The sequence below is a fragment of the Oreochromis aureus genome, linkage group 8, assembly GCF_013358895.1.
Source record: "Oreochromis aureus strain Israel breed Guangdong linkage group 8, ZZ_aureus, whole genome shotgun sequence".
Classification (NCBI taxonomy): domain Eukaryota; kingdom Metazoa; phylum Chordata; class Actinopteri; order Cichliformes; family Cichlidae; genus Oreochromis; species Oreochromis aureus.
Window position 1 is genome coordinate 23,783,642 of NC_052949.1, and position 26,015 is coordinate 23,809,656.

The 26,015-nt window shown below is 41.1% G+C and overlaps 1 protein-coding gene across 1 annotated transcript in view; it reads right to left on the minus strand.

The window, feature by feature from the left end:
• The window catches only part of cacna1g (calcium channel, voltage-dependent, T type, alpha 1G subunit), a 321,041-nt gene that overhangs the window by 65,069 nt on the left and 229,957 nt on the right, over positions 1–26,015 (minus strand). Inside the window, exons 15-21 of the mRNA XM_039616673.1 lie at positions 21,077–21,170; positions 19,987–20,168; positions 18,241–18,579; positions 17,945–18,124; positions 17,471–17,571; positions 9,752–9,875; positions 1,449–1,517 (exon numbers count right to left, since the gene is read on the minus strand). Of these exons, the coding sequence (XP_039472607.1) occupies positions 1,449–1,517; positions 9,752–9,875; positions 17,471–17,571; positions 17,945–18,124; positions 18,241–18,579; positions 19,987–20,168; positions 21,077–21,170 (1,089 nt within the window). The remainder of the gene's footprint in view (positions 1–1,448; positions 1,518–9,751; positions 9,876–17,470; positions 17,572–17,944; positions 18,125–18,240; positions 18,580–19,986; positions 20,169–21,076; positions 21,171–26,015) is intronic.

A 26,015-nucleotide genomic window follows, 5' to 3' on the forward strand; every position in this document is an offset into this window, starting at 1 on the left:
TTCCTCTCATGCAAAAATCTTTGTTTTGTTTGCAAACACCAGGGTGTCATATCATCTTTCATTTAAACTTCAGAGCAAAGTCGAGCAAAGTCGAGGTCTCGATGCGAGGCAACCAGTGTTTTCACGACACCAAAATAACATGACCTACCAAATATTTTGAGGCACGAGAGCTGATATCAACTAAGTGAATAAAAACAGGAGTCAGGGATGACTTCATGGGAGAATGAACAGCAGATATTTGAGTCTTTAAAAGGGTAAAAGTAAGTATGCAGCATCCTCTCACACAGTGGCTAAAATGAGCAAAGCCTTTCACAAACTTTGCACCGGGGTTTAAAAGGTATTGTGGCCTGCACCCTCAACAACATCTTTCTTTTTTTCCACTAATGCACACTGTAAAAAAAAAAAAAAAGTAATATAAAGTATTGTACTGTGTATTTTACAGTTTTGTACTGTTTTTCTAGAATATCATTAAATTTACATAAATAGACTGATTTCACATTTCAAATGTGAAATAACATAAAATCACTGTAAATGTAATAAAACATAATTTTCTTGTTTTTTAAATATATTTGTCTGTACATATGCATGTTTAGATCGTTAAAATACATTCACAAATGTATCATAATTTCACAAATATCTGTTCGTTATTTGAAAGATTGAACTGTTAAATTCAAATGTAATACTATGGAAAAATATATAAAATGATTCTTATAAACTTTTTTTACATCAAATATTTAGGGCTCAAGAGTTGGCAGTTCGTCTTGTAATCAGAAGGTTGCCGGTTCGAGCCCCGGCTCGTTGTGTCCTTGGGCACGACACTTCACCTACCACCTACTGGTGATGGCCAGAGGGGCCGATGGCGCGATATGGCAGCCTCGCTTCTGTCAGTCTGCCCCAGCCCAGCTGTGGTTACAACTGTAGCTTGCCTCCACCAGTGAGTGAATGAATAGTGGAATTGTAAAGCGCTTTGAGGGTCTCGAAAAGCGCTCTATAAATGCAATCCATTATTATGTGTGTGTGAATGGGTGGATGTCTGGATATGTAAAGCGCTTTGGGGTCCTTAGGGACTAGTAAAGCGCTATATAAATACAGGCCATTTACCATATTTATTTACCATTATTATTTAAACCAACTGTTAACTGTATATTTCTGTACATTTAAGTATTATTATTCATATTGCCGCATTCATTGACCTTGTTTATAGGTAATATCATTGTTTAATCACATTAAAATGTTCCTAATTTAATGTTTAAAAGCACTTGAAAAAGGAAAAATCCCATGTAAAATTAGGGCAACAAACTGTATTGTTATTACTGAAAATAACCGTATTTTCATGAGAAAGTTATTTTCTGGTATTATTTTGGCGCCCCAGCTGCCGGAATATTACTGTTTTTTTAGGATTTTTTTTTAACAGTGCAAGGTGTCAGTGGAAATTCAGCGTGACTCACCTTTACAGTCATTTCAGCCACAAAGATTGATGTGAAGATGTAGTTGGACACTGTCAGGAAAACCCGCTCCTGCCAAACAAAAGGGGAAAGGAAAGAAGAGAGAGAGGCTTCGATGAGCGGAGGTAGTTCTCATGAAATGTTCTGAGCACCTTTTTTTTTTACTCAGTTTGTTGTTTGCTTCTAAGCTGACTAGTGTACAGCTGAATAATGCATGAGAGAGCTGCTTTCCACATACACTATCTGAAAACATGTTTGTACAAACACCCCTATTGTGCGCTCTCTAATGATAGCTGGCAGGCAATTATAAGGTTTACTTTGTATTAAAACAACATGAAATATTGAAACAAGGGATCTGATTTGGTATTTATGCTCACAACCTTATAAGAGCGGAAAAAAATGTACTCAAATATCTCATAAATCCCTGAGGGGTAAAATTTAAGACAATAAATGAGATCAAATAAAAGAAAAAAGGAATTTTTGTTTTTTAAAACAATGCAATGATAGAAAAACTCTTAAACTCCCTGAATAAACAGAGCTACACTGGGAACAAGTGGAATAATAACAACAGTACACTTTAAAAATTTGTTCTTTTAAATACAGTTGAATGCTGAAAGCACTGGTGCCTTCGAGGAGTCTCTAATATGTATGAAAAGGTAAATAGCACAGTAATGGTTATTTCAGTTATTTTGTGTTGGTGTACATTACTGTGCAAAAGTTTTGAGTCATCATTCATTTCTTTATTATTCTGTTTCCAAGGAACCTGACGTTCTTAATTTCTTTTATAAAGAGTCTTGAATAGTAGTTCTCCAGGCTTTCTGAAGGTCTTTCAAAGTTTTCTTTGGACATTGGCTGCTTTTTCACTCAGTTTTAGTCGGGTCCTTTTACATGGTCATTTTCAATTATGTTTTGTTTTATTGTGTTTATTGTGTTTTCTATTGTGTTTTCTTTGCAAACTCCTTTGACTACGATGACCTGGATGACTGAGAACCTTCACAGACATTTTATTGTGTTTGTTTGTCAAGCCACTTAAACTGACCTATGAATCATTCAACCATAAAAACGACACCTAACTCAAGGGACGAACCAATGTTATGTCAACTTAGCAAAACACTTCAGGTAGGGCTGCTCAATTAATCGAATTTTAATCTAGATTACGATCTGGGCTTTCAACGATCATTAAAAATGACGGAGCCGATTATTAGCACCTCCCTCGTGCTTTACTCTCGCGCTGCTCCGTGTGGCAAATCGAGCGTACCTCTCTGCGTTTCGAACACGCGTCACAACAATTAAGAGGACCCGAGGGAAGCTCGGAAAGCTTGGAAAGCTAAGCAGAAGTTATTTGTAGAGGAGAGGATAATGGCTGCTGAAGAAAGAATGCCGTTGGTTGAAAAGAGAGGTGAAACGACTTCAGTGGTGTGGAAACATTATGGGTTCGCGGAGTCAGACGTGGATCAAATATTGTGCAGTATTTTCAAGTTCACTAAACATGGATGTTTACATTTTTCATTTATTTTTTATATTGCAAACATTTCCACTGTAATCAGTATTTGCACACTATTTTATATTATTTTTTGACAATCTTTAAAGCCATTATTCAATACATTGTTATTGTTAAATAAATATCATCAAATAATCGAGATCTCAATTTCAGTGAAAATAATCGTGATTATCATTTTTGCCATAATTGAGCAGCCCTAACTTCAGGCACTTTGTACCTAAGAGCCTGTCACAAGAAAACATCATTTAGTCCAATTTCTTTTATTGAATCTATGAAAAATGGCAGAGATAACACAATGTGACAGACATCAAATAGTACATCTGCACCATCATTGTGATTCCCAAAGAGCTATCAGCCAAACCTTGTGATATCTTGGCATGCTGTGCAGTGTGTCCTGCAGGAAGTGGAAGGCCTAAAACCATATCTAAAGTAGATGAACAGTATCTGAAAGTCATGTCCTTGAGGAAAAGGAAAAACAAAATCCAGCAAAGATTTGACACAGGACCTGAAAGATGCATCTGGTATTTCAGGTGATCCATCTACTATTCATCTACTTGCTATCAAGCAGCCGCTGGGGGATGAACAATGGAACAAGTGGCAGGCAATACAAAGAAGAGCTTTGAATGGCTTCCAAGAACCCTGGAGAACTATTCCTGAAGACTACATGAAGGAGCTGCAGGAAGGAGCACTTTCACAGATCATTCATCCCAACAGCAGTCGGACTCTATAACTCCTCAGTCACGATGTCATAAGTCACAGGACAGTGTGGACATCCACGGTCACCACTTCATACATAATGCACCTTCTATGTGTATGGACGTGTGCAGGTATATGTGTATGCATATGTATACATATGTGTGTACATGTGTGTGTGCGTGTACATGTCTATACTTATAGATATCTAATACTTGCATAGGAATAGTAGAATAGTTACATTTATGTCTTGCATATTTACACAACCATATCCATAATCAAATACTGTGTATGCTACCGTTGTATATAGTGTATTATCTTAATTATTTTATATTTGTTTTTTGGTTTTTTTGTATTTTCCTTCTGCTATCTGCACCTGAGCTGAGGTAATGCAAAAATTTCCCCACCGTGGGATCAATAAAGTCGTATCTTATCTTAACTTATCTCATCTTATTACTAGAAAGCTTGTGGCTCTGGCTTTCAAGTTCATTATAACAAACTTAGTTTGTTGCCTTGTATTCTGTAATCCATGTATAAGTCGCTCCACCTGTTGCCCATTGTCCTAACAAAATGCAAAGAAATGAAGCTCATGACTTTTGCTCAATACTGCAATTTCTAGTTTTTGGGACAACACTAAACACAAGCCAGCAGTGTGGCTCCACTATGATCTAGACTCCTGTAGTCATTGGTGTTTATTAGAAGGACGATGCTTTTTACTGTCACGATGCAATGAAAGGTGGAATTTTGAGAATAAACTACTATCATGTTAAAAAACCGAATTATTGGTTCTAAAAACACAGTCATATATTACAATAATAAACTGTTTCTAGCGATTTCACTACGAACAGTATTATACTGCAAAGCATATTTTCAGTATAGTATACATTATACTGCACACTGTAAAATCACAGCTTTTAACTGCTGACAAATCACACTGTCAGTACTTCACTGTAAGTTAACTGTGAAATTTCTCACAGTGAAACACTCTGCTTGTGTTGAGAAACAACAATTACAGGCTGAAATTGGCACTTCACCAATTAAACAAGCATGTTGCATCAGATGCTTTATTTTTTCATGAGAAAGAGTCATTTTCAAAAACAAGCACCATTAATTAGTTGTGTGTATGCACACAATACAAAACCATATCTCCATCTATACACAGTCATATCATTGCACTCCCATGCTCCCCTGTTGCCTGAAGCAGTATCCCTAAGTAGTTTAGTGTGTACGCACGCAGGAGAGGATGGGAGCCTATTTACTGAGCTAAACAAGGACTGAGGAGAGAAAACAAGCACGAAGAAGATCCTTTCACTGAGTGCTTGTTTACCCTGCATCCCCTCTGTCTGAGGAGACACGACCCTGTCCTGCCACTGAATGTACATGTGTGCGTGTGAGCGTGTGTGGGTTTAGGTGGCTCTCTTTCCCACGGCCTCCAACTACCATCACACATACTGAGTGGAACGCAAAGTCATGCACACACGTATAAACAGAGATGGCAGTCCTGTGGCGATTTTTCTGAAGTCTCTGGGAATGTCAGGCATGACATCACTGGGAATGCTGTCGTAGCGATGGTTTATAAATTCCAGCCTTGACATTAGCCATTCCTGTTCTCTGTAAACAAGTGTTCATACTTCCATTCATTACAAAGCAACAGAAATTTTGATGTTAAATTTTAAACTGTGCGCCTGAATAAAACACAAAGTCACTAACTAAGACTAACGCTGCAAAAAGTGCAATTTGTTCTAAGTCTAATGTTCAGTTCACTTTTATTTATATAACGTCAAATCAGAGCTACAGTCGCCTAAAGGCTCCTTGTATTGTAAGGTAAAGACCCAACAATAATACAGGGAAAATCCCAACAATCACACAAACCTTATGAACATGCACTTGGCGACAGTGGGAAGGAAAAACTTCCTTTTAACAGGAAGAAACTTTACATAATATATCTCACTTACCCAAGCACTTTTTTTAATGTCTAAGTGCTTTTGTCTAAGGGGGTTTTCACAGTTGCTGTGTTTAGTTTGTTTAAATCAAACTCTGGTTCGTTTTTTCCTCTTGTTGCGGTTCATTTGTGCAGATGTGAACACAGTAATCACGCTCAGGTGCGGACCAAAAATAACAAACTGGAGGTGGGCACGGTATGTTTTCAAATGAACTCCATAGCAGTTCGTTCATGGTGTAAACAGGTGACCCGACCCCGATCCGAACCAACTACCAGGTGTAGTTTACCAGTGTGAGCTAAAAAAATGTCCCATAGCCATGGATACTGTGTGTTCTGGGATGCAGCAAGTTAGTATAAATGTGCAAAGGTCTATACAGGCTGGCAACGAGCTGTGGAATGAATTTAAATTCTCTCAAGTAGTCCAGAACATAACACCTTCTTCCTGTATTTACTTTTGTTGATCCGCCTCAGACACATCAGCCAATAAGGAAGCTGAACATTCTCAGGTGGCTTGTAGTGACACATTTTGGCTCGCTTAGAGTTCACTTGGATTTTCCTCTGTGTGAAAACAAACCAAATCACGGGAAAAAGTTAAAGTTTACAAACTCATCAACTGATTTGGGCCAGAGTAAACGAGCTACAGGTGTGAAAACGCCATAACATTCACACACATTCACACTCCAATGAATACATGAGAAGTGTCTGTCCAGATTGGCCAGATGTGTCTAGCCAATAAGCGGGCTGAATGAAAAGAAACCAAACCACAGAAAACTTCATAAAGTCGTTCACTATTCTGGACCACAGTAAGTGAACTATAGGTGTTTAATGCCCTAAACCTACATTTTTTAAGAACCCTGTAGAAGAAGAAAGAGCCTACATTTTGTAACTTTTAGTAATAAATGCAGGTTGCTGGCCACTGTAGATACCAGAAATACAATGGTAATACATTTGTGACTGCCAGAGGTGAATTAAATTAGCTAATAAAGCTTGCTTTTGTTAGATACTTTCACTGAGTTAACTTTATTATTTAACTAATATTGGGCTGCCTTTTAAGTGTTGCAGAGAGTTAATTGTTCTGATGCATGCTCAATCACTGAGAAAAGGAAATCCCAGAAAGTTGATTCCGTTCATCAGGATTTCGTGTTTTCAGTGGGAGAAAAGATTTCGTCATTCATTCCAGGGACTTCTTCGGTCTGAAGAAGAGACAGCTAAATGTAGTTGGGCATGTAATTACATCACAAATACCTATGAAATACCTATATGCACATCTTGCTAGTCGTATCAATCATGCAATTGCTGTAATGCCACCCAACGCCAACTTCTCAGAGTTCACGCTGATTTTATCACACAGGCCTGGCAACAAGGTTTAATAGTTAAAATATTGCATTAAGTTAGTATAACACCTTAGATTGAAGAAGAAAGAATGGGACGAGCAGATATGATGCAATCTAAGGTCATATTTAGCATAGGTTTTAATATGTCTACAATCAAAGTTTGCTGAATGAAAATGTAATCTATGGTTGAAAAGCAAGTCATGTACATACTCTCAAACATGATGTACATTTAATGTTTGACAGTACCTGTAAACACAGGAGCTCTACCAGGCAAGCAGAGGTAATACTCCATTAGCAGCTATTTAAGCTAGCATGAAACAATTATGTAAACTTTCCACTTTTTTCATAATGTATTTGAGCCAAGCTGAAACAAATATAGCAGGCTAAATAAAGGCGATATACAGGCAGGCTAAATATAGTGTACTAGCTGCAATACTGCAATTACCCAGTGTCATTTTAGCTAGCTAAATGGCAAAAACAAAGATGAGTCATCTTTCATTTCATTTGATCATCAAAAATGATGAGGCAATACAGTTTTCTCTATTTATGTCCTCTGGGTCTCTTTCTCTACATCTCAGATATATTTTTAGCCTAAGGCAGGACAGTGACAGGAATCCGGGCACCCTCAATAGGAGTAAAGCACCACCCTGTTGCTTCTTAACCTTCATCTTGGTGGTGGTGGTGCTGTTATTCGCAGTTCAACACCTGGAATCTTGTTTGTCTGACCACAAGTCTGGTCGCCCCAGGAATCAGACCCAGTTTGAAGTAATGCTAAATATAGTGGCAAAAGCCAGCTATGACCTCGAGGTACTTTGCTTAGCCATATGCCAGTAAAAGCAAAACCCATTACTAAACACTTTCACTGGAAGCCCTTTAGAGGTTCAGTGCCTTTCTTTTCTTTAAAGGAACTCAGTATTATTAGTTATATAATGAACACCATGTAGTCATGCACATAAAAAAAATAAATCTTTCATCACATCCTGTGTATAGCACCACTTCTATCTTAATTCTGTATTTCTTAAAGGTTTTTGTGGCTGCAGTGTTCATTAAACATACAGCCCAGGGAATATGAGAAGTGTCACAAAGGTGGTATTGTCATAGTTTTAAATAAACAGACAAATTAATTCAGGCTACATTTTGCATATACTTCACAGTGATTAACTGTTTATAGCCATTTTCACCTGTTTATACTGTAAAGCACTAGATATGTATTTTCCCAGCAACATACTGTTGTTGTACTTTTCAGAGGAGCTGCTGTAAAATCAGCTGGTAAAAGTGCTGAAACACAATGTGGATCAATCTGCCTGTGCTGAGAAACAGCAACCAAAGACGGAAACTGGCATTTCTCTTTGTGTCTAGCGGCACTTCTATGGTCTGGAGAGGATGACGCGGCCCCTGAAAACTTCGATGGATCGTATATTATCCTGCTCACGCTGATATAATTCAGTTTAGAGCTTTAGACAGTGATGCATTGTCCCCTAGCTCAATTAGAAATAATAAATCATAATAGGTGCTATAATCATCCTCAATCATTTCCACTGAGCTACAGGACGACAGTATCCAGGCAACCCACAGCACCAAACCAAAACAGTAATGGACCGCAAGCCAAATGCAACGCGAGTGACATAACTTCCAGGACAATAAACTAATTATGTAGCGTGCATTCCACGCTAAAATGTTGTGACTGAGACGCTTTATCTCTGACATTTCTATTTAAAGTAAATTACATGTGTTGTGTCAAGTTGGCGCAGTGGGGTGATGTAGAGCAGGTACTTTCAAAGAGTAGCAGCGCAGTGATAAATTATACATGTTTGGATGTTATAAGCCGGCCAAACTACAATCAGGCGGTGGAAATCGATTCACAATCGGCTTCATTAATTCAAAACAACCCGCAAAGACAAACAAATGGCATCATGCAATGACCACCCGGGCAAATGAGGTCTGTAGCAGTAAGCATCGCAGCTCGCAACTGTAATGACTGCTCATTCTCTTGTTTGAGGCTGCTTGCTGTGTCATACATTTCCATCTCATTTCAATAACAACCTCTGGGTGCAGGCCGGACACGGCGGCCACGGCAGGAAGCTGGCGAAATATATGTGCATCTGAAAATACTGCTCTCTGATGTGAATACTAGAGCGGCTGCTGCGCTGGATTTCGCAGACGTGAGAGGGGAGAAATCAATGCCTGTGTATGTGTGCGCGTTCCTTCTGCCCTGATGAGAACGGGTGGCCTGTGGAGGCAGCCTCCATTTGTTAAACATCTCCTTTCCTGGACATTAGCCACGTACGCCAGCCCACGGATAATTGAATCAATTACGACAGCGCTGTCTCCTCCGTGTTTCAGTCGCAAAACAAGCAGAACGCCACGTTCCAGCGAGACCGAACTGCAATTAGGCCGGTCCGTGGAACACCTCGCCCAGCGAAGGAAAAAAAAAGAAAAAAAATCAAACAGTGATAATTATTGTGTTTATGCATGGAACGTCTGGGCTGGGTTCTGCTATTATTGCTGGAAGGGACACAGAGTTAGGTGTGTGTTTGTGTTGCTGCAAGGCATCCAGCCAGTCCTCTGTTTGAAGGGAATGGCGCATTAGCGAAAGAGGTGATGGTGTTGATGTAGTGCAGTAGGTACAGGGGTATAGCACAGATTACCCAAAGCTGCCGGCTTGCAGTCAAACAGGAGTGGTTCCCTGTTAACACTATGCTCCACTCCATTTCTCTGCACAGAGCAAACTACACACCTGATTCTTTCCAGGCGTTTGTGTTTGTCTGAGCAGAGGTTGGACTTCCCTTTTGTCTCTTTTTCTCTACCTACCTACCTGACATGTTGTGACACTTACAGCACTTTTGGAGTCGATTCGAGGCCTCTCCATGGCGATGGTGATGCAGTTGAGGAAGATGATGACCAGCACAATGTGGTCAAACATCTTGTGGGTGATGATCTTATTGCACAGGATCCTGAATCTGACAAATAAAAGGCAAAAAGCAAAATAAGCTCGTGTAACATAAAGTGTCCTATTTCCCTTAACAGGAAATTTCCTCCAATCCATCCACACTACAGCCACAGTATAGCCATTGTTCACTGTCACATGACTGCCTTAAACACTATCTTAAGGCAGTGTCTGCTTCCTTTCTCCTCTGAGCCTCCAAACGAGCACAGTGCTTTGGAGGTAGATGAACAGGCTATATCTAACTGTGGACACACGGCAATCAAACGATGATGATACTGGAGACGGTTTTGGGCTAGAGGGAAAGCATCGCCATAAATACTTGTAGTGGCAGCAACACATGTTTTTATACTGAGGTAGCAGAAGAAGAAGAATTTACCTGCTCCTGTGTGTGTGTTGTGGACAACTGATATACACATAAATGAATTAGCTGCCACAAAACAAGGCTACTTACAAGACTTTGGGCCTCGTTTTTATATCCAAAATCGAGTCAGAGTCAGAAATCAGGAGTTAATTAAGCATTAAAAAAATGATTTTTAATTACCAGTAGTGTTAATTTAGACTAGCTGAGACATAACGATTAGAACAATAATACATTTAATAATAGTAATAATAAATAATATAGTTTAAAAAATGTATAAGCATTACAACAATACTTACAACAAAACATGACAAACGCAGCAACTTAAGCAACCAGGCATGGCTGCTCTTTCAACTATATCAGCAACTGGAATTACAGCAACATCTGCAACTAACCAACCTGTACTGCAATTAGAGCCAAACATAACAACTCACACTGCAGTCCCAAAAACTTAACTGGTGACTGCAACTGCAACAAAACCTGTACAAAAAAACCCAAATATGGCAACACCTTTAAATACTGAAGCAATTCAATTTACATTATTACCTGCAACCAACAATACCAACTATGAAACTAACCACCAGCTGGAATTACTGTAATGGAAACTCAAACTGTGCAAGGGAAAAAAAGTGCTAAAATTACAGCAACACCTTGAACCAAACAGAACATCTCATGGAAAAAAAATCATCCACTGCAACTTCGGCAACACATGCAACAAAAGATGGCAATCCAAGAAACTTAACCAGCTACCGGAACTACAGCAAAATCTTTAACAGTATGCTGCAAATCCTGCAAATACAAATCAATCAACAGTAAACCAGCTGCAGAAATTACAGCAACACCAGTAACTAATCACAGCGACTAATCAAAGTAAATCAGTTACTAAAATTACAGCAACACCTCCTGCAACTAAACTACCAATACAAAACAAAAAATATAGCAGTACCTGCAACCTACAACACCAACTGTGCAACTACACCAGCTGCTGCAATTACAGCGGCACCTTTAACCAAACACCGTGGATCATGGATGTAAATCAGTTCCTACAACTATGGCAACAACTGCACCAAAACATGGCTAATCTTGCAACTAAGATATCTATTGCAACTGCAGTGGCACATGAAAACACAGCAGCCTCAACAACTTAAACAGGTACTATAAATACAGTACCCATCACAGAGGATAGCTGCCCCTCTCTGAGCTTGGTTCTGCTGGAGGTTTCTTCCTGTTAAAAGGGAGTTTTTTCTTCCCACTATTGCTAAATGCTTGCTCAAAGGGGGTTAATGAAATTGTTGGGGTTTTGTCTGTATTTACTGTACAATATAAAGCGCCTTATGGAGATTGCTGATGTGATTTGGCGCTATATAAATAAAATTTAAAATTTGAAAAAACACATCGACCTCTGGAACAAACCAGCAACTAAATCAGCCACTTTGGTTACAGAAACAGCATTCAGTAAATAAGCAAAGACTGCAGCTTCATACGTTAGCTATTACAGATACATGAAAGTGCATGTAGTGTTTTTATTGTAGTCGGCTGGACTTTGATTTTATTTGATAGCTGAGCTGATGAGATTTTGGATCATTGAATTTGTAACAGTGTCACATTTTACAAGCGCTTCAAGTGTGTTTTGTCTGGGAAACCCTCAGATGTACAAACACTGGAGCAAAATGTGCAGTGTTTCCTCTGAACTGCAGTGGCGTGGACGTTTTAAAGCGCCACGAAATGGAACTGCTCATGCTCAGTGGAGGCGTGTTCTATAAAACCTGGAATAATACTACATGCCGCAGAAGGGCATTCATAAGAAATGAACAATCTCATTTAATTTAAGAGTGCTTGTCTCGCGTACAGTAACTCTGTAATGAAGCGCTGTAGATTTAGGAGTCATTAATTATGCCTTGCTTTCATTACACAACATGAAAAGGTTCTCGTGGCTTTTGGTTTGTGACAGCAGGAAGAAAGAGGAAACGCTTGTTATGTATGGCAGCAGGGATTAAACTGTGCATCAAATCCACTTTGATGCCTCGTATCAGCAGAAGTGTACAGCAGGGGACAATATTGTGAGGCTCAGATCTGGATTTCAGGCTCTGTTTGGCAATACAAGCATCACTGTGTCGACACTTGCTGCATTTGTGTGGCATGTGTGTATGCGAGTGTGCTATTCATTGTCGTACAGGCTGTGGTATTTCATATCTGTGTGCAAGAGGCTTAATGATAAAGAGTTTGTGTGTTTTCCTAAAGTGGCGTAGCAGCTCCTCCTCTGATGTTAGAAGAGCTCATTCTCTGGATGTGAACTTTCACGTCAAAGTCGAATAATCTCCTCTTCTTCAAAATGCACACTAAAAATGGGGGAAAAAAACGAAAAAAAGCTACCACTACAAGATGAAGTGGAAAATGCTTCGAAACACTCGCTGACAACTTGATGTTTCTATGACAGGATTTCAACGCGAGCTTGAAGCTTTGCCCTGAGATGATATTTACTGACCTTTTGAGTTTTCTAGCATCAAAACTTGTAAATGACAGCTGACATCATTGACTTATTCATTGCAGTTAGTTTTAGCTTTTCAAATGTCACAAAGAGCGTCTGAAAACTCGTCTCTTGTATAAAGCTGTCACACAGTGGAAATTTGTATTTATCTTGTATATTGTTTTTATTCTGATTTTTAGTGGTTATTTATGAGTGTCATTTTATTTGCATGGTTTTATTCTATTTCTATTGCATGCTTTTTAGTGTTTTATGTGACATGGTTTTTATCCACTGTGGACTGGCTGCACATGGGACAAATTAGCTGATGGGGACCACCTGCTGAGGCATGGGTGTGTCCAGAGGTGGCCTATCAGCTGTGTAAAGACCTTTTAAAAGCAGGCTAGCTGAGCGCTGAAGAAAGGAGGCCCAGAGTGGAAGAGGAATGCTAGATGGCCAGCGTGACACGACGTCCCAGTTGGACAGTGTGAAGGGCGACAGTGGGAGACGCTGCCTGTCATCGACCGCCGGGCAGAGGTGTACCTCTGCCGGCATATGTGAGTAACGCTTTTCCCACTGTCGTATGCTGGGTGCAGCTGAGCTGGGAAAGGGTTGCCATGGCTATGAGCCAGGGTCTCTTCCGGGACGTGTTTTCTGGCCCCTATTTGTGTATTTGCAGGTTGCTGACACGAGGGGATCCATGGTGGCATTGCGTGGAGGATTCCAGTGTGAAATGGAAGCCGGGCTGGGATGTGGGCGGCCCAGTGAGAGGACAAGAGGGGAATAGGAGGCTCCTCCCCGTCGGCCTAATACAGGGCAAGCATGGAACCAACTCATGCAAAGGAGTTTCTGGCCCGCTGGTGGACCCGTAATGCATCCATGGTTGTGGGACATGACATCAGGGAATTTTAGTAAATGTAGAAAATTGTATTTTTACTAGTTTTAGCTGTCAATAACATTTTTCCCATGTATGTTTTCAAGGGTGTTTTTATTTGTGATCCCTGGCCTAGAAATAAACTGTTTCTGATGAGACCTGCTTCATCTCTGTGCCCTGGGTATCTGACTTGCTTGCTCCCCCTTGTATTTTAAAGAATCTTTCATTTTAGCGTGGCGCGCCTGCTTTAGTGTCGCCCGTGTTACAAAGCTTTGAAAGTCCTTTTCTTGAATCCCCTGAAACTGTTGATGGTTATGTAGAGTGGCCACCACTGTTAATTAGAATCTGCAATAAATAAAGGTTAACAGGACTTATTACTCCAACTTGTGGTACAAATTGGTCTTCAGCTTCAGCTTCAGTTGATATCTCGTCAAAACAGTAAATACAGTCAAGTGCAGCCTGTGTTTGAGTAGTTTGCCGAACCATCTAGCACTGATAACCTGAAGTAACCTTTATATGTATGACATTAACAGCCTGTCATGTCATTGTGGAAGGATTCTTCTTTACAGCATTGCTTCATTTCACTTTTCTTCTTTGCAGGCATTTGTGCATTTATACCCTTAAGATCCTGCCACAGTATTTCAATGAGTTTGACATCTGGACTTTGACTGGGCTGCTTTTGGTCCATTTGTGACTATTGTCCTGTTGCGTGACCTGATTTCAGACAAGCTATAGCTGTCAGAACAATGACCTCACATTTCACTCTGGAATGCTTTGCTACTCAGAGCAGTTCATGGTTCACTCAATGACTACAAGGCATCCAGGTCCCATGTATGCAAAGCAAGCCGAAATCATCACCCCTCCACCACCGTGCTTGACACTCATTCGGTGTTCAATTAGTTTGTGCATTATGACCAAACATCCCCACTTTGGTCTCATCTGTCCAAAGGACATTGTTCCAGACATCTTCAGATATATAAGAGGCTTTCAGGTGATAATCCTTCCAAACAACCTTTAAGCTTTAGAGGAAAATCTATGTCATAACTTACAATAAAAACCAGAAACCCCTCTTAACCCTATGCCGAAACCGTCCACGTCACCTGATGCGCACCTCCCAAGAAATGTAGCGGGTCGACGCAGCCTAAAGCAACTGGCATGAAAGTTTACAGCGCAGGGTTAAGAAGGGGTTTCTGGTTACGTCATATGTTACGACATAGATTTCCTGCTGCACCATAATTTGGGCATTTCCTAAGCAGCACGTGACTGCTACTTAACTTCTTAATTTCTGTGGAAAGAGAAAGGGCTTCCTTAGTTTCTCCCTGTGAAAACCTTCTTTTTCACATGACTATAGATGTTTTGGACATAAACTAACAGTTTCCTCACATTCTGCTCATAGCTTCAAAATTCACATTTTTCAGCATACTTGTAAATTTTGTCAACTGAGTGTTTTGTTCATGCCCTTTTTACAAATTGCACTCACTTCTCATAATTCCCCTGCCACTTTAACAATGTAGGTGGTAGACTGGCTGGTCCGCTTGCATCCTCTGCCTTAATTTTTATCAGCAGTACTCAGGCATGACCTCTTTGTAGCTAAAAAAGACAAAATCCACTTATACTAATTACTCAATTCTTCTTGTGTGCATTCCAAAGAATCCACAGATATAAACCGCATCCCTTCCTGTGTGCTGGATGATTGCCTTCCTGGAAAGAGCTGATGGATGCTGGGAACAGTTAACATTTTCTTCAACCTGCACGGGTACATATTTCTTGATAGTGGAAAGCGGCAAAATACACACATGAAAAAACGAGCCACACATCATTGCTTTCACTATTTAAAGGAATTTTAAAACTTGCTCCCTGCTTCCTGTTTCTTCTATTGTTGCCTGTATCTCACTATCTGCTGACGTGTCAGTTCTGCCACAAAGTGCAGCCTTCTTTTGGGTTTAATCACAGTCTGTACGGGGTACTGCATGGGCCCTGCACATCTCTGGTCCACATGTTGACAGACCACTGTTCTTTCTTGCCGTGAACATGTCTAATCGCTGTGACTGTACCTCAGTCTGCCTGCACGGCTGGCCCACTCCTCCACTCATTAAAAACTTCCCCTGCAGTAATCATCAGTAGCGGCAGTAACAACAGTGTAGCACAAAAGGCAGGTTGAGGTGAACTCGGGTCCATGTGAAAGCTGCTGGAGTTTGGCCTCCCACCGTGCTGCTGTCTCTTGATGTGATTGTGAGCACAGGCAGGCGTCTGCGGTGGTTCAAGGCCAGAATGGGCGCCACGCTGAGCCTATGTCCTCGGTGTCACTTTCAACGATGGCCAGCTCTTGCAGCCTGCTGCGACTGAAAGCCAGCTAGAAGTCCGGTTTGAGTCAAGCTCCTTCAGTTTTCTTACTACTCCAACAGGAGCAGACGACATGGAGCTTTTCTTATTAACCTTTTCTAAATTATAAGATACGACCAACAGAGAGGAGAACCAGCCACAGTTTTTAGACTCACATATGCACTGGAGCTCTCCAACACCAAACAGATGGGAAATTATCCCTAATAATATGGACGTACACTAGTTTTCGATCTTAATTTAAAGCATATGATAAAGTGTTTTGTTTAAATAATGTATCAGTCAGTATACACTGAGTTTAGGATCAACTGTTGTTCAGTTTATGATTCTTCCGAGGAAGAAATACCAGAATTTTCTGCATAGTAAATCTTAAAGCCCTGTGCCTGAATTATACTTGGTTACATTCACACAAATTAGCTGAAATAAAATGATTATATATATTTTTTGTCATTTAAAATGTTAGTGAACCAAGTGGATCAAATTCCAATACAAAAAGAGCTATTTGACTCGTCTGTAACATAAAATGTCCAAAGATTTTAGGTGGAAAAAATACCTTTTGGTTAAATGTGGATCATTTGAGGCATAAATTGCTGCAAAGTAATTAAAATGCTACGTCAAAATTGGTGCACAACGCAGTGGTGTTAAAGCTGGCACACTGTTAAAATACAGCAATGATTTCATTCAGAGCCAAACAAACACAGCCCCCTGATACCACTGCAGGAAAAAGCATAAAATACACACACCATATAAATACACAAGCTGAAACCAGTAACCATGAGCATGATATATAGATATTATTTAAACTTTTTTTTAGTATACTGAGTCTTTAACACTCCCTTATGCTTCCAAATTCATCATTAAATTAAATCCATCACAGCGAAAGATTAAAGCATCTTCTGAGTTGAATTGGCTAAAATACAGCTCCTGTCGTGGTGAGTTGTTTTGGGATGTTTAATTAGCATGTTGTTGTGGCTGGGGCAGCAGGCTGGGGGCCAGGGTGTTGCTTAGTGTTGCCTTCGCAGCCACATCTTCTGAACAGACAGCAGAGACGCTCGGATCAAAGCTCCAGAAGGGGAGGAGGAGTGAGGAAAGAGGGGGCGAAGTAGAAGGGGAGGGAAGCGACAGATTCAGCACGTGGCCAAGATAACATGCAGCACTCAGAGGGAGAAACTCCCTTCCTCCCTCTGCTCCCGCTTACTCACCCCCTGACATGGCAGAAATGTGCAGATAAAAGAGACTTCTGAAGCGAGAATGTAGGACGGAAGAGGCGCTGATATCGGCAGAGGGGAAAAAAATGCTGATGCGGTCGCAGTGCGGTTAAAAAACTCTTTGCCATTTTAGTCAGCATCATGGGATGTCAGTCAGACGCAATGGTAAGACTTGTTTCAATCGTTTTTTTTGTACACTGATGGCTGCGACAGCAGAAAGCTCTTCCTTTAAGAAGAGCTTTTTTGGAAGAACAGCGTTCTGTGCCCAGGATGAATACGTAAAAAAGATACTTCAGTGACAGAAAAACAGGAAGGCAGGCCAAAGATCTATGAGTGTGGAGGTGATCGGAGGTGTGAACATTACCTTGACTCTGAAGGGAAGAGGTAGAGCGACCAGGTATCTCTCTGCTTACACCACGCTGGCTGTTTTTTCTCCAGCCAGCGGAGCAACCTGGCAAAACGACCCTGCACAGAGTAAAAAGTGCACAGTGCATTTATTATTCATCTGCACACGACTTCCTGTTGCATATAGTGAGCCACGAGCCCGTTCAAGAGTTTCTGAAATTTATATGCTTAAAACCCCGTTTGGTTTATATGTATCATAGACAGCAATGGAATAAACAGGTTTCAGTGAAATAGGCAAGAATTAGAAAGATATGCAATATATGCACATTTATTTGAAGACTTTTAACATGTTTAACTGATCAATAATCAGTTTGGCCTTTGCTTAAAATTCTAATCAACTTTTTTAGTCTAATTGCTAACCTCATACATTATCTGGCCTAAGACCTGCAAGAAAACCAGTCATAAGAACAAGCCCACTTGCAGGATGACTGACCAGGTTCACCTCCTCCTCTGCATTCTCGTCTTCGGTGTTCTCTTCCAGCGAGACGTGTGTGGGACCGAGGACTGATGGAGATCCCTTTCCGTTGCAGTCACTGTGCTCTGGGGGCCGCAAGTGGCTCAGGGAGGGGGGTCTGGAGCTGTGCATGCTTGCTGAGCGGTACCGGTAGGGCACCTACACGAGGTGAAAAAAACTAATTTTAAGTTACGACTCCCAGTCAGGTGTCATACTGTCCATGAATCTTAACAATTAGTCTGAGGTTTAAACTGATAACTGTTAGAGGGCTCTACCTGGAGTAAAGCATCAGGTGGCAAATCCATTGAGCTCCGAGTCTCCACTGACTCCATCCTCCTGTGCCTGGGCCCTCTCTGCGATTGGGACATGGAGTCCGTCCTGGCCAGGGATGCATCGTCTTCCTCCATCAGTCCACCACCTCCTTCTCCTCCACCCTCCCCGTCTTCTGAACTTGAGCCACCCTCCCCCGACAGAAGCGACCGTCGCTCCCCGGACTGCCTCTTTTGGCGTTTGTATGACGGAGCACGACCCAGGCTGTTCCAACTGGATCTGCGGCTTGTCCGGCCACTGCCGGAGCTCCATGGGGCATAAGGGGAAGAGCTCCGGACACTGGTCTGGAGCAGGAGGGTTGCAACAAACGGGAGGGGGGTGAAAAAAAGTCACAAGTATAACTGCATAGTACAGTTTAAATTTTGTGGCTTAGTGCTTTGGTTATGCAAATAAAGCCAACTGAATAAAAACGAAGACGCTTTGCGTGAGGTGAATTTAAGTGAGATTCATGCTGACAGACAGATAGGAGCAAAAGTAGGTATCAACATAATCTGTCAGGCTTTCATCGTGGTCATCAGTTTGTCAAATAAAGAGCAGCAGAGGTAGCAATAAGTTGACTGTGAGACTGGCACACTTTATTAATCATCATCAATCATTATGACCCCCACACATCATTAGACCATACAATGTTTTTAGACACACATTCTGGGGGAAACAATTGTCAGGAAAGGGGTAAATTCTGGCACTTACCACACAACACATGTGGTATTGATAGCTATGTGACAACTTGGAACTGGATTATTACCCAGCAGTAACTTCCAAAAGGTTTAAATGGTAAATGGTAAATGGCCTGTATTTATATAGCGCTTTAATAGTCCCTAAGGACCCCAAAGCGCTTTACATATCCAGTCATCCACCCATTCACACACACATTCACACACTGGTGATGGCAAGCTACATTGTAGCCACAGCCACCCTGGGGCGCACTGACAGAGGCGAGGCTGCCGGACACTGGCGCCACCGGGCCCTCTGACCACCACCAGTAGGCAACAGGTGAAGTGTCTTGCCCAAGGACACAACGACCGAGACTGTCCAAGCCGGGGCTCGAACCGGCAACCTTCCGATTACAAGGCGAACTCCCAACTCTTGAGCCACGGTTTAAAAAGAAAGCCAACATGGACATAGGGTGGTATCAAAAATTAAACTTCCTCTAATGGCCACTAGAGGCTCACTTCAACCGCACCAACCCATCAAGCGCCATAGACTTTCATTTTAATCAGCATGTTTTAACACAGGCACAAAAGTCGGGGCTAGTGTTTATAGCTAAATTATGCCTTGAAGCAAAATACTGGGGGGCTTGATGTTGCCTTTTTTTGCTTGCAAAAAGTAACAAAGTCTAGCATGTTGCTAACCAAGCTAGCTAGCTTTTAACAAGTACATAGTATAGTTTTGAGTCAATTTAAATAAATTCAGTTTCATTAACTTAGTGCCAAATCAAAACAACAGTCACCTAAAGTAGGTTAATATTATGAGGTAAAGACTGTAGACTAATACCGAGAAACCCCAACAATCAGATGTTAGGTTCTTAGCACTGGCTAGCTACTTAAACTATGTTTCGAAATTGCAGTCCACAAGCCAATGGGTGATGTCACAGTAGCTACATCCATGTTTTAAATACAGTCCATGATTATTACATGAAAATTGCCATCCCCTTTTGTTTGTACATGAGAATATTAAATAAATACACAAACCGGTGATTTGTCATAGCAGGCTGGGTCAACAGAACTGCTGCTGCCTCGACGAGACTCATAGCCCGGGTTGGATTCACCTCCCACGGGCAACTTTGGTACGGGCATGGGGGTGGCAGCAGTGTGGGTAATTAGCGGTGGAGTCAGGTTTGACTTCAGGTCCACATGACCATTTACAGGCACTACTAGTAGAAGAAAAGTGAATGAAAAAAAGAGGACAAAAACAACACTTTACTGTGGTGAAATTGATAAACTGAATAAAGACATGAGAAAAAGCAGGAATAGGGGAAAATGTGGTACACCCTCAGTCATACTGTACCTATAAAAAACAACAAATATATGCCTCTTACTGTTATTGAGCAACATGAATATTTCAAGAGGGCATTAATCTTATGGGATGCGTGGGAGAGAATATTATGTTTGGCAACAACACAAATGCATGACGTGCAGGGGAATGCAATTTTAATAGCACTAATTCCTCCGTCTTCGAAACTTTATCCGAGGCCTAGAAGATGTTAGGCTCTTCCAGCTAAGTAAGCAGTTTTACACAGAGCATTTGAAGGGGCTGAAGGGAAGATGATACAGTACATCTGGGAGTTGTACTCTATACATATAGTAGTGTATCTACTGGGCTTTTCAGTCTTTGCCAACACTTATTAGAGGGGATGGTATGAGGAATTATGGATGAGGCCACTCTGCCGACTTGATGTTGTGCAGAGAGACAGCCGGGCACGTGCCCACCGAGTGTGGGCTGACAGGGCTGAAGAGACTGACAATAGGAGACTACAGACATAGAGAAGCCTGGGGAATATTTGCACAGGTACTTTTTAAATGCCTGAGGCCTATCTTACTGCTGTATTACAAACTTTTACGTACATTTTTTAAAGAATTGCAACAGTGTGTAATCCACAGGAGTCTAGCAAAGATAGGAGACGGAAAAATGCAAACATAGATGGCAGGTGTTTAAACAAATGTTCGTAATAGGGGCTTTAAAAAAATCCCACAGGCTTGAACTGAATTGTTCCCGTTGAGCTAAAATCAATATATATAGTCTGTGTACATACTGTATGAACAGCAGATGGACATGCCTCACCTGCAGAGGCCGATAAATCCTTCTTGCTGCCGTTGACGTCCTCCATGCTTCGTGCAAAGGAATCAATCTCTGAGCATGATTTAGAAGCATCACCCTTGGCACACAAAAAAGCACACATAGAAAGTGTTACAGAAAAAAACCCAAAAAACATCTGTGAAAATATCTGGGGGGATTTTTGCAAGATTTAAGAGAAAGCAGGTGGGTTGACATTGCCTCTAAACACAGATCGCTGCTCAGCTACCTCTACTTTCTGCTTAACGTCAGTTCTGGTTCAGACCTGACTGTGGATCAGTCAGTAGAAGCAACCTCTCTTTGTAAGCAGGTGGGTGGGGGTGTGGTCTTCGTGCTCCCAGAGATGGGCGCTCACAGGTAACGGTTGGGTAAGGTCATTGGAGTAAAGCCATGCAAGGAGAAGTGATAGAGTTCAAAGAGAAACCACACTGAAATGCTGAAAGTAAAGAGTAACCTGGAGAACCTGGTTCTGTGAGAATCTGGCCGGAATATGAGTTCAAAACCTTTGACTTGCTGTGACTCATTAACAGCTAAGAGCTTCAGTGTGGTTGCTGGGTCTACAGTTTTCACAAGTACATACAAACACTCAACACTCCATAAAACATACTCCACTGTAGCATATCTATAAGTCGATGACACAGTTTGACTTTTATCAGAACAGCCGAAGAGTTTTGGTCTTCTTTTGTTCTCCATCATTCCTCATTTACAATCTTTGTACTTGTCCTTTCTGTCTTTCAACGACTTTTCACGAGCTCCTATAATTACTCTCTTCTAGCCTCTGCCACATGCTGCTTCCCATTTACAAATCCACTGCAGTTGAACCTCAGCGTCCCTGTTTATATTTGTTGCACTACACCAGAGCCCAAAGACTCCATTAATATGTGCGAGGGTGCCAGGTGGATGCTGGATTAATAGAATGCCGACCCAGTGAGTCAGACCTCTGTGGTAGCAAAGTGAATAAACTGTGTGCAGAAAAGCCTCAGGACCTAATCACCATGCACCTCCTTTTGAACTAACAAATTACTTTCCTGATACTTCCCATGAGTATCGGAGAGAAACAAAGGAGGAATAGATATATTGCACATTGTATTTATTTATTTACTGCGGGAGTGTTGGGTATGCTATCTTTGAGAGACCAATTTGCATTTAACTCTGCAGTTAAATCTACTATTTTGTACCCCAGACTGATTTCCCGTAACCTCTAAAGGATGGGGAAATTATGTAAAGAGAGTCGAGGGCTACTGCAGTCTTCTGTTGTTACCTTGCTCATCACATTCCTGCATCTGGAGTGCTTCATTTGTTGTCTCGCAGAAGGAAACATGAAGCTGAAGATATGTGGTAGTAGCAGTACACAGTAGCAGTAATTTCTAAACACAGATATCTGCATATCACCATAGACGAGGGCCAGATTTATGCACATACTGGGTACAGTGACTTCCTCCCACAGTCCAGTCACATGGATTTTAGCTTAACCTATGATTCTAAATTGACCCTAGGTGTCAGCATGGGGACGAATGGTTCACCATCTATGCGTTAACCCAGTGATGGACCAACAACCTGTCCAGGGTTTACCCCACCTGTCGCCATCTAACAACTGCTGCACTGCAACCCTATTTGGATAAGTGGTTATGACAATGAATGGATGGATGGAAACTTTTGCAGTAGTCCTACTAGTATTAACCAATAATGGCTTTGGCTTTACCCAGGTGAATAGCCACTTCAAAGAACAAGAAAAAACTTTCATTGTTTTATTAGCTTTTTTCCTCTAATATCTGTGTTAAAGGCCAGACAGCTATCACAGGTTAGAAGATAAGTAGTAGTAGTAAAAGTAAGAATAGTAAGTAATCCTTTATTTTATTTCCAGGGTCCAGTTTGGAACATTATCGTTTTCCATTCTTCCCCTAAAACATTTTATTCATAGATTTGGGTTCTCTGCCACTTGTACCTTCCTGTTAGACCCAAAGTCAAACAATGTGCTGAGTTCACTACAAAACATGATTTTTTTCATGTCTAAATTGCTCCTTCAGCCTTGCAAAAGCAGAAGCTTTTGTTATTGAGTGGTGGCTGATCAAGTCAGTCTACAAGTTTTTTTGAAAAGAGAAGGTGACCAGTTGCAAGAAATTGTAGCAATTAGTTTTAAGGTAAGTGATGTTGTGAGCACCTCGGTCACCTTCAAGTTATAAAGAACCCAGCTGCAAGCCTTTAACTAGACCCAAGATGTCTGTCTACACTTAGTTTAGTTAGCTTCCTCGCACTGAGTAGAGCAAAAAACAAGATTTTAAAAGTTACATTTAAGGCTTGTCCTTGATTTCAGTAGTTTATAGGGTGTTACAAAGTAATAGTAGTAAGAAATGTTTCTGTATTTAATTTCAAGGGTCCAGTTTGCAAACTGTTACGTTATTGTTTTACATTCTCATTAACTGTTATGGACAACGGAGTAGTAGGGAAAAACGGTGGGGTTTCAATATTATTGAATATTTTGAAAATAAAGTCAAAATTTTGACATTAAAGTTTTTGTTTCAACTAACAAGTGCTTCAGCTGGTACACTCTCTACAGAGTATTGATATGATATTGATAATTTTTCCCCGCACACCAGGCATAGCAGAATTGGTTCGGTTTGTCCCCAGTATACCTTTTTTGCTTTTTTCTGACCACTACTCATACTACGGCCTTCATCTGGGTCGGAATTTTCTCCAGGGCCCAGGTTAGATTGTCTACTTTTTCTTTTCAAATATTTATCTATTGCTTTTACGCGCTGTGTTTTCTCACTCACAGCATCACTATTATGTAATTTCTTCTTGGTGTTCTTCTGTTTTACTGGCAGTTGGCAACCCATTTCATTAGAGCAGGTAGTTGTACTGCCCTCTAGTGGTAGAGAATGTAATTGTTCTGCCCGTTACTCAAGCTGGCGCTTCGAGTACTAATTAGGTGAAACCAGATAATCTTCCACGGCACACCTGATCATTTCTCGAGGCATGGGACAGTGGTTGGAAAACACTGCCCTACAAAATGCCTTACGTAGATGAGTTAACAAAACAACTTGATCAGCTGTCTTGTTATTGCTGTAATAAAACATACCCCCTCTTTACTGCATGAGAGTGTAACCATTGATATCTTTGCATCTGCAATTACCAGCTATTTCTTTTTGCGCAATCCAGCGAACTCTTCCAACTCTTCCAGGTTTGTGTAATTTTTCCTTCTGACCACATGCAGCTTTCAACATCCTTATACTTTACTTAACTGTACTTAACTCTACAGAAGGCCTTTTGTAGTGGGTATAGTGGTCATGACAGTAGTGCGACTTGAAACAACAAATTTAATTTCCACGTATTGACTTCAAAATGTAAAGATTAAAAATGGGCTTTAAAATAGTATTTCTCAAAGTAGTATTTCCACTTTATTCGTAAATGAACAATAATAATGAAAAGAATCCTTTTTTAAGGTGGCCCACTATTCCTTCATAAAAAAGTCCCTCCAACCTAATTCCAGTGAAACAGAAATCTAGCACATCTACATTTTTTGTTTTTTAATAATTAGTTTTAAGGACCTTGGTAAATGGCCTGTATAGCGCTTTACTAGTCCCTAAGGACCCCAAAGCGTTTTACACATCCAGTCATCCACACACTGGTGATGGTAAGCTACATTGTAGCCACAGCCACCCTGGGGCGCACTGACAGAGGCGAGGCTGCCGGACACTGGCGCCAACGGGCCCTCTGACCACCACCAGTAGGCAACGGGTGAAGTGTCTTGCCCAAGGACACAACGACCGAGACTGTCCAAGCCGGGCCTCGAACCGGCAACCTTCCGATTACAAGGCGAACTCCAAACTCTTGAGCTACGATGGCGATCAAAGCTGACCCTCGTCTGTTTGAGTACAGAAACACTGGGGAGGAGTCTGCAGAGGAAGAGGGTTCAGAAATAGACCTGAGACCTTCCTACATTTTGGCCATTTCTGACCTTCAAAAAATAACATCTTGTAATTTTGATACAAGTGACTTCTGTCGATTACTAAGTCCTGCCTTAAAGCCTTTTCGTTCAGAGTTTGATGCTAAACTGTTCTGATTAGTTGGTCTGAATATGGTGCTGAATATTTTGCCTTGTATGAACCAGTAGTTTTGTTTTTAGAGCAAAGAGACTGAGGCTAACATTCCTTTAGCACTGCTCTCGAAAAATGTCTGAACAGAAGCGCTAAACCGCAGACAAATTGTCACACATCCACCAACACACAGACATACCGCTAAACCAAACACAGAGCCAACACCCACAACAATTTATCATCACACATAAATTTAAAAAAGAAAAAAAAAATCTGTTTTAACCACTGCAGGAGCTCGTTTCCCACAGGGCTCATCAAACCACATGCAATCAATCAGAAGGGACAGCTGTGATTGGACAAAGCCAGTGGAGCGTCAGCACTAAAAGATGGTGTGTGCGCAGTGTGCAGTATTATCTCGTCTCTGTGTGTCTTTTACAGATAAGAAGAGGGGGCGTATGTGTGCTACTGGTCTTGGTTTCCATTCCATTGGTGAGCAGTTTTAAGTTAGGAGCTTGTACCTGCAGTCTCTGTTCAGTGTAAAGGTCAATATGGCAGAGTGTGTAGATGTTTACTCACAGAAAAAGGGAGGCCAAGGGTTTTGTTGTATTGGCTTTAAGGTAGAAGTAAATGACCAGACCTGGCAGGTCCAGGTAAAGAGAAATGTCTGCTTTCCAAGGCACAAAAACTAAAAGATGACCTAAAGGAATCGACTGAAGCATTAAAAAAAAAAGAAAAAGCTCAGCAGTTTAGGCATTGACAGAAACATCAACATCCACGACTCCTACACTGCACAGGTGCAACATTTCTCAATGCGAAGGACTGAATCAAACAGTGCAAAGTATGTGTGATTAAACACCCTCCCATTTCAGCTAGAGGCCAGGTTTGCATAT